The sequence below is a fragment of the Temnothorax longispinosus genome, chromosome 5 (assembly GCF_030848805.1).
Source record: "Temnothorax longispinosus isolate EJ_2023e chromosome 5, Tlon_JGU_v1, whole genome shotgun sequence".
Classification (NCBI taxonomy): Eukaryota; Metazoa; Arthropoda; class Insecta; order Hymenoptera; family Formicidae; genus Temnothorax; species Temnothorax longispinosus.
Genome location: NC_092362.1, coordinates 10519550 through 10529297, shown reverse-complemented (window position 1 = coordinate 10529297; position 9748 = coordinate 10519550). Strand labels below are relative to the sequence as shown.

The 9748-nt window shown below is 36.0% G+C and overlaps 2 protein-coding genes across 2 annotated transcripts; both read right to left on the bottom strand.

The window, feature by feature from the left end:
- Positions 1-1091: 1091 nt before the first annotated feature.
- LOC139813448 (uncharacterized) lies at positions 1092-2042 on the bottom strand (the record flags this gene model as incomplete). The annotated part of the gene is made up of 1 exon (XM_071778961.1): positions 1092-2042. A coding segment is annotated over one exon (681 nt), but the record flags the coding sequence as incomplete, so codon positions are not given.
- Positions 1981-3873, bottom strand: LOC139813026 (uncharacterized). Its single transcript, XM_071778274.1, has 2 exons — positions 3662-3873; positions 1981-3301 (listed from the first exon to the last, which is right to left on the bottom strand). The coding sequence occupies exon 2, from the start codon at positions 2992-2994 to the stop codon at positions 2080-2082; it is 915 nt and encodes a 304-aa protein (XP_071634375.1). The 5' UTR covers positions 2995-3301; positions 3662-3873; the 3' UTR covers positions 1981-2079.
- Positions 3874-9748: the final 5875 nt, after the last annotated feature.

The following is a 9748-nucleotide window of genomic DNA, read 5'->3' as shown; positions in this document are numbered from 1 at the left end:
AAAATATTAATTTTATGAAATTACCAGGGGAATTACATAAAAGTTTATTTGAAATTTTAATTGATATATACAAACATGAAACTTTCCTACATAGTATAAATAATAAATATAATTAATAGAATGTTCGGGATTCCCGCAATCTATTGTTGTAAAAACGTATATCTAACCGTTACATATACTGCGATCTACGCTTCCTTTGCCTCTCGCGCAAAATTAGCTACAAGTTCGGAAACGACGGAAGGAGCCGATCCGAGCCGAAAAGCGAGCACGCGTCAGCACCCCCACGCGGCCCGCTCGAGAGCCGGCCTCCCTTCCAACGAACCTGCCGCGCCGAGGTATATAAGCCGGCGCTCCGACAGGAGCCGGCACTTCGTCTTCTCTACAGCTTTCCAGGGGTTACAAACTCCTATTGTTCTCGCGGTACCAGTGTTTGCAGCGCCCTCACTGAGTGACAGGGCTCATGGACGCGAACTAAAGCGCATAGTGTGAGTGAGTGCGAGTGAGAGAGAGATAAAAGTTTCCTGCGCGAGTGAGTGAGATGGATGAACGCTATACGCACGCTGCTGTCCGCAGATATATATATATATATATATCTTTATATATATATATATGCACGCTTTATACGTATTAAATATTAACATTTTACTTGTTTAGCTACAAAGGAAAAGAAAGAAACGTATTACACATCGTTTTGTTCTTAAATATCATAATCGTTTATTATAAAATATATATATTATAAAAATTAGTAATCAATATGTATATATGCATGTATATTTTGTATTCTCAACAATATAAAGTGTGTGTGTGTGTGTGTGTGTGTGTGTGTGTGTGTGTGTGTGTGTGTGTGTGTGTGTGTGTGTAGAGAGAAAATAGAGAACATTTTTTCCTATTTGTTCTTTTTATGTTTTTATGAAGTGGTTCTTCCAGGAGACACTGTAACAAAAAAAATTGTATATATATTGAAATTTTATTTTAATATATGCTGTAAAAATAATTTAAAAATATGTGTAAAAGGTTATCGTTTTTTTTTACCTTTCTTTCTGCAATATTTCATTGACATCCTATGTGCCTGATAATACATGTAAGTTTTGTTGGAGTCATCTTTTATTTGTCCCCGCAGGATTTTATTTATTATATTACACCATTCTATAATAAAATGATGTGCAAGAATACTGAGTATAGTGTTTTGTACATCAGTGCAGTGAAAATATTTTGTGGAAAATGCCGTTTTACGAAATATTTGTACAAGCTTATATTTGACTTTTGTTTCATAACAGAAATCAGAAAATCGATTTTCAGCAATGTTTATAGCGTAGTCCAGCATTTGTGTAGTTTTTTCGTTTTCCATTATTGCAATACATTCAGCACATTCCATTTTTCTTCTTCTTAACAATATTAATGATCTTTCTCGTATCTATGTACAAAGTATGTGATTCATCAGATTTGTCTGGAACAGCAGCTTCATCACACTCTACATTTATTTCGTTTTCTTCTAAACTTTCAATTTCTTCTGTACGTATTAAGGCCAATAATGGTAAAAAGCTTTCTTTGTCTACTGTACAATTTGCTGATATAGAATGCTTTGACGTCAGATTACATGTTAATAGTGCTTTAAACGATGTGCTGAATAAGTATGGTGTAGGATTTGTGTTTTGATGTCCATGATTTCTAATTTGACTAAAGAAATTCTCTACATGATCTTGATTTAAATATTTTAAATTAAGTGAGGTAAATCCGCATGCCTGGAGCATTTGCCATAAACATTTTGCACCTTGTATCGTTTGCCTCCAGTTTACCAAACACTTAGGCTTATTTCTCGTTAAAGATTTGTAACTTTTTTTCTCAACATATTCCATCTTTCTTAGTTTATGCAATGCTTCTTGCCAAAATTTTAAATGTCCACTATTTTGTGTGATAATACTACTAAGTCCTTGCTCACTATTTCCATTGAAGGAGTCAAAAAGGCTGTCAAAGAAGAATAGTGCTTCTGCTGTTGCAGCGGCATTTTTTGATAAATGCATTGTTTCATTGTTTGTTTGTACGATACCTGTTATAAAAAAATAACATGTTAGTAACACATTATGTTTTATAATATAAAGGTATCTGTTTTACACAAACTAAATAATTATTCTTACCGTCTTTATTCAAAGTAAGTATCATGTCTATAAAGTCCGCTACAGTATGGCTCAGGACTTGTACTGCAAACTTCACTTTCATTTTGGGAATTAAATTCGGACGAATATGACTGTCTGTTAATTTTTTCATCTTCCGCCGATGTTGAAAACACTTTTGATCAATTGCATATGCTGTTGTTATATCGTCCCAAGAAGCGCATTGGCCTTCACGCTCAGAATATTCGGCATCTTTATTCAGAAGTAAATCTTTGGTTAAGAGATTATTACGTACACCTTTTTGAAGATGTACGTAATCGTATAAAAGCACAATACAATCATGCCCCACATAAAATGTATTCTCTATCGGCAGCGTTTCTGAAAAAAGATAACCAGTGTTGTATGTACATATTATATAATAATTAGTAAACTTTGTAAATATAATGTGTGTACCCGCACACAATATATACACAATATATACATATATACACACAATATACTTACTATTATGTTTTAAATGTTGTGCACGTGTTTCTGCAATTAATGTGTTTATTGCTGCAATATTCGGTCCTCCTTGGTCACAAACAGTTGCTACGGTCTTAAAACCACATTTTTGCAGATGTTGAAGCCATTCCTTTATACATCTCGAAAGTTGAATAGACGTTGTTGCGCTATTACAGAAGCCATACCCAATAGGCATTTTATTACCAGATGCTAGACACCTGATGTAGAATGCAATAGCGTGGTCTGCAAATCTTCGTGTTCGTCTCATCCCCCAATCTTCAAATCCGACGATTTTGTCGCTTTTAATTTCATATTTAACAGCGGGTTGAATAGCCATTTCATCCCAAGCAAGTACAATATATAAGTCTTTCGGATCCATCTTCTTTGCAATTGATGTGAGATATTTTCGAATAACGTTGTTACACCCAGTATCGATCGAAATGCGATTTAAGGGGCACAACTAGTGTGACTGCCCAAAAAAAAGGTGATTTTCGGGAATTTATTAAAAGAAAAGTATTGCATCGAATGTTTTGAAATTTTGAGAATATATTTGTGTATAAATGATCTATGTGCAGTAATTTTTTTGTATGAAAATAATCAATTTTCAGCGACTTATGTGTCATCTCCCGAGTCTCCAAAAAAAAAACGTTCTCCCACTGCTGCAGTGATTGCGGCCTTCAGAGTGCCTGAAATAAAAAAAAAAAAATGTCCGTTAAACTAGAAGGTATTTCCCGTACAATGACCTAGGATTATGAAAAAAAATTAAAATCCAACAAAATGGCGGAGTTTTGAAAAAAAAGTTCAAATTACGCTTAAAAATTTCGCGGTTTTTTGCATGGCAAATTGACATTTTTCATCCAATAAAAAAACTGGAAGGTCATTGTATAGAAAAACAAATACTAAACACGCTCCAAAAAAATTCAAGTCGATCGGATGATTTGTATTCGAGTTAGAACTGCAGCAAATTTGAAAAATGTCGTTTTGAGAAAAACGCGTTTAGATAAAAATATTGATTTCATTGTTTGATGGAGAAATATCATACTTACAGCTAATCTGCTATTCCAGGCCCATATAATTCACCTTCCTCTTCCTCAAGAAAGTACCTGCTGGGTTGCTGAAGCTTTCCTTCGAGCTAATCGACCCTCTTTCGAAGCTTATGCACGTTTCTGACCGACGAGCAGCTACTCTTTAAAAGGCTGCCGTTCAAAAACTATTTGAGATCCACTCTTAAAATTTTAGTATGTTATTCTTGAAGCTATAGACTATCGAAAAATGCAAAAAAAAAATCGATTTTTCAAAAGTGTCACACTAGTTGTGCCCCTTAATTGTGTGTTTAGAGTATTGTAGGAAGGACACAATAAATATTTGGATATGTAATTATAAGAAGAACGGGATCTATGATAAATGCCTAAGCAAAATATTTTATCCTCTATTGTATATCGTCTTGCCTATGTAAAAATAATACAACAAAATGTAAAATGTAAAAACAATATAAGAAGAAATATATACACTATATATAAAAATATATATTGAAAATATATACACATTAAATTATATATATATAAAATATAGAAATAAAATTAAATGTCAAGTATGTGCACTCTATTTTTGCATGATAAATGTAAATTTCATACAAGTGATACAAGTCACAAGTACTCATTCTAATATTTCATTATTTATATAAATGCTAATAGTTATAAAATGTATATATAATAATATTTATATTAACTGAGGTATATAAAAAGATATTATACTAATGTATATGTATATATATGTAATGTAATGTATGTGTATATATATGTATATACAAAGCAATAAAAATCAAACATAGGCATTAAAGGCATTATTATCGAATATTTAAATATGTTGTGGAAGGTTTAATAGAGACGAATTATGTTACCTGAGGTGAAACATCATTATTTCTCAACATCATATTTATGAAGTCTTCTCGTATTTTTCTTGTCTTATTATCATCTTGACCTTTATCTAATGTTATTTTATTATTTACATTATTTACATTTTGTTCTTTCATCTTCTTAATAACTCTTTTCATTCGTCTCCTCTGCGCTTGCAGTTTGACATTATTTTCATACAATTTCCTTGCCACTGAGGATAAATTCTTCTTTCGTGTTACTTCTGCAAGGTTAGGTCTTCTTGCTTGTGAATTTTGTTCTATTTGTGCTCTTAACGATCCCAGTTCTTTTACAATTTCTTGCAGCTGATCATGATCTTGCGTTTGCATTTGAGACAATTTTGTAATGTCCTTTTGTACATTCTCTTGATGTTTCTCTTGCTGTTCACACAATTTTCTCATATCAATTTGTACATTCTCTTGATGTTCCTCTTGCTGTTCACACAATTTTTCCATATCAATTTGTAATTGTTCAATATTCTCTTGTAAGACTGTCATAGTCTCTTGCTGTGTGTTTTGTTCATGTTCCACCGAGTGTTCCACAGTGTTTGTTTCTTCTTCGCATATTCTTTCGCATATTTCCATGAAGGGAACAGCAGCCCGAACTAACCTGCGAAGTGTACAACTACCGGTGTAGTCAGTTTCTTTGAAATGTTTGTAACACACTCGCAATTTACAGATGTCATCTTCTTTATGCGGTTTCAAGACTAAATTTGCCATCCACTTATCACGCATTTCTGGATTTTTTGGGAAAGTGTGCGATGGCATAGTGCCTGTCGATGTGCAGTTGAGCACACAACACGCTCTCACCATTTTCACTAATTTGTGTTTTACCGCACGGGATCGTACTATAAGTTCTCGCTTTCACCAAATTCTGCTGTGAAAAATAGAACTTTCGTCTCTGACAGTCTCTGAGGTCTCTGATCCGGTATTTGCGTAACACGTATCTATACGTACTTTTTCAATATGGCCGCACACTCACACTATGCGCTTTAGTTCTCGTCCGTGAGTCCTGTCACTCAGTGAGAGCGCTGCAAACACTGGTACCGCGAGAACAATAGGAGTTTGTAACCCCTGCTTGCAACATAAAATAGGGAGTGTAAGCCGTGTGTAAAGATGAAAATTCCCGGGTGCGGAGTTTACGCACGAGCCGAAGGCTCGTGCGTAAACTCCGCACCCGGGAATTTTCATCTTACCTCACTTGTTACACAAATAACTATTCTAGTGAGATTTCCCGTACACGTGCGTAAATATAGTGAGAAATTTCTTGTGTGTGCAATTGGTTATTTCGTGTAGGCGCGCAAGAAATGGGCCATTTTCGACGCACATGTGATATAAATTACTTTCACAGATTGACTTAAGAAACGCGTATAAACAGTTACACGTTGACGAAGAAACTTCAAAAATACTCACGATTAGTACCCTCTCGGACTGTTTAACGTAACGTACTCCTCGATTAACTTAACATTGCTCCGCGTATTTTCCTGAAGGTCATGGCATCTAGATTACAAGGAATTGAAGGAATTGTAATCTACCTCGATAATATCATGATCCAAGGAAGAACGAAAGAAGAGCATGACCGAGACTACGCGAAGTGCTTAAGGGCTTACACCTGAGTAGAATTTTGAAAAAATCGATCTTTTTTTATTGCATTTCTTGAAAATATATAGTTTCAAAAATGTTGTGTTAAAATATTATTAAGAAATTCAAAGAATTGTAGAAGTTGCGGAAGTTTTACTGAAGCGGGGCGGAGCGGAGCGTAGCGGTGTCGCGCCTTTTTCGCCGGTATCGCGAGATAGCTCTCTCCTTTCAGGACTTCGTGTCCTTCGAGAAGCCTCTCCTTAAGCCGTCATCGAAGGACTTTTATATGGCCCCGGAATCGCCGACTAAAGATAAAATTAAAAAAAAAAATTTTTTTCAAACAATTTCATTGTTAATTAACAAAAAAAATTTTTTTAAAATTATTATTAATATTTTCGAGTCAAAATAAAACTTTTTTGTCTTTTGCATTTTTTTCGTAAGACGAGTCGTTTTCAAGTTATAGCATTATAAACAATTAATGATATCCAAATCTCTTCTCAAACTTTAAACGCGTTTTTCTCGAAACATGGTTTTAAAAAACGGTGTTCACGATATCTCGAGAACGGATCGATAGATCTTTTTGAAATTTGGACACGATATTCTTGGATGCTTTGTCTAATTAGCTACGATCAAACTTTTATAAATTTTTTGTTACAAATGTTTAAAAAATGCATTGGTAACTCGAAAAAATAAGTCAAAAATTGACTTCAAATTTCAAACAGCCGCCATTTTTCAATTTTTTTTTTAATTTTTTTTGGTTCGTAGCTAACTGTCTTCTATATCACTAATTAGGAATTTAATGCATATTTTTGTTCCAGATGACGTGACAACCCAAAATGGTGAACACCGCAAAAAAACGGGGCTTACGCTGACGCCAATAAACAATATTTATTGTAGATAAATTTTAATTAAAAAATTCACAAACGTACTAGAATACATGCTCTTTTTAATAGAAAAAAAAGTTTTTGAATAAAGCAATTATTTCCTGAGAAAAAAATTCCCAAAATATGGTCACTTTACTCAGGTGTAAGCCCTTAAACGACTAGAAAACGCAAACCTCCGCATTAATCTGGAAAAGTGTGATTTTGGCGTAAAATCTATGGAGTTTCTTTGGTATCAAATTTCAAAACATGGTATCCAACCTCTGAAGAGCAAGATCGCCGCTATTAAGAAAATGTCAGCGCCCACAAGCGTCAAGGAGTTGCAAGTTTTCTTAGGAGGATTAAACTTCTACGGAAGATTTCTAAGAGACAGAGCTACAATCGCTGAACCGCTTCATCGATTGTTAGACAAAAACACACCGTGGCCGTGGAAAACCGTCCACGAAGAGGCTTTCATTAAGATAAAAAATCAACTAATTTCAGCACCAATTTTGTGCCACTTCGATGAAGCCAGACCGATAATAGTTGCCGCGGACGCATCGCCGACTGGAATTGGAGCAATCCTGGCCAACATTGGAGAAGATGGAGAAGAACATCCAGTAGCATTCTTCTCAAAGACGATGTCTCAAACACAAAGGAGGTACTCGCAACTGGATCGGGAAGCACTCGCCTTGGTACAAGCAGTACGACACTTTTACCAGTACATAGCAGGTAGAAAGTTTATGCTCGTAACGGATCACAAGACCCTTTTGGGAATATTCGACCCTCGTAGGGCAACGCTTGAAATTATCTCCCTCAAACAAAAGAGATATGCGGGCAAGATTCCAATAACCCTGGCGCCTAAATTTGACGATGGTTTCTGGTAGTACTTTTAACGCTAAACAAAAAATTATATAGGTCTTATAGGGCTAACCGCTCTGGTTTTCAAGATATACAGTGTTAAAGTTAAAAATAAATAATATGAATTTTTAAATAATACTTCAATTATGTGTAGTACACACGTAGGCGGGGGAGGGGCTACCGCAAGCAGGGGGGTGAGGGTGAACCTTGGTTCGCGTGAAAAGTTAAAAACCCGTTTTATTCTTTCGTCGCTTCGTATGAAAAGTTGCATTGTGTAAAAATATTTAATATCTGTAACAGAAATAATTTGTTATATAGCAGACAATAGTTAAGATATTAAAAAGTGACACCTCGTGACACCTCGACGTTTCGCGTAGAAAGTGTATGCGTGGAGGCAGTAGGTTCCGCGGGGGTCCCTGCGGGGGGCTCCACTATTGTCAAACTAGACACATAGTGTGCCTTCAAAGTACATGCGTCGGGTTCTTACGCGTGAAAAGTTCTAAACCCGTGTGGCACCTCGTTTCATATCGACAATTTATATCAAGGTCATTGAAATCGGTCGCCCTTAATCTAAAATTTTACCAACTTTAACACTATATATCTCGAAAACCAAAGCAGTTAGCCCTATAAGACCTATATAATTTTTTGTTCAGCATTAAAAGTACTACCAGAAACCATCGTCAAATTAAGGCGCCAAGGTTATCGGAATCTAACCGATATGCGACGACACTGAGTGCGTACGATTACGATCTTGTGTATAGGCCGGGGAAGAAGAATGGAAACGTTGACATTTTATCACGTTTGCCTCTCGATCGAAGAAGATGAAAAAATTTTCGGCGAAGTGATGATCGAAAACGCACATAAAAAAAACTAATTACTGTACAAGAGATAGCTGAACAGACAAAAACTGATCCGACGCTACGCCAAGTAAAACAATGGCTAAGAAAAGACTGGCCTGCAAAAGTGACATTGGAATTTAAGCAGTTTTGGACTAAACGACAAGAGCTGTCACTATACAAGAAATGTATATTATGGAGCATTCGAGTAATCGTACCGGGAGATTTAAGACAGATCGTCCTCGAATATCTGCATGGAAATCACCCCGGAATCTGTGGCACTAAAAGCTGCTGCACGGTCGTACGCATGGTGGCCTCGAATTGATACAGACATCGAATTATTAGTCAAGAACTATAAAGCATGTATGGAAGTACAATCCGCACCTGCAAAAACTCCTACGGAACAGTGGAAGTCATCGAAGAAACCATGGAGTCGCCTGCATGTTGATTTTGCAGGTCCAATTGAAGAACAAACGTTCTTTATTACGGTGGATGCAGCAACAAAATGGTTAGAGGTAAAAAGAGTTTCATCTCCGAGCTCAGCTGTAGTAATCCGAGAATTACGACAACTCTTCGCTACATTCGGAGTACCAGATACTATCGTGAGCGACAACGGCACAGCTTTTGCCTCTACGGAGATAAGAGATTTTTACTCAAAAAACGGCACTAAATGGTTGCACACCGCAGCATATAACCCGCAGGCAAACGGACAGGCGGAGAGAATGGTACAAACTACAAAAAGATCGCTAAAAAAATTAACCGACGGAGATTGGGAAGTAAAAATAACCCGATTTCTTCTAAAACACCATACTATGCCATCGTCCTCATCAGGAAAAAGTCCGGCGGAAGAAATGTTTAGCCGCAGACTAAGAACGGTGCTGGACAAAATGAGGCGAAGGATGAAGAAATAGAAGATGAAGCAGAGTTTTATTTGCGAATCCAAACTATTCCATTGGACACAAAGATCCGGATGAGAAATTACAGAGCTACGAGTCCTAAGTGGGACAACTGCTATAATTGAGAAACGTTTAGGAAAACGTACGTACATTGTAAAAAAAATAGACACCGGTCTAATGCACAAAA

Excerpts from the sequence above, each read along its gene's own strand:
- LOC139813026 (XM_071778274.1), bottom strand. The coding sequence starts at position 2,994 with ATGGATCCGAAAGACTTATATATTGTACTTGCTTGGGATGAAATGGCT.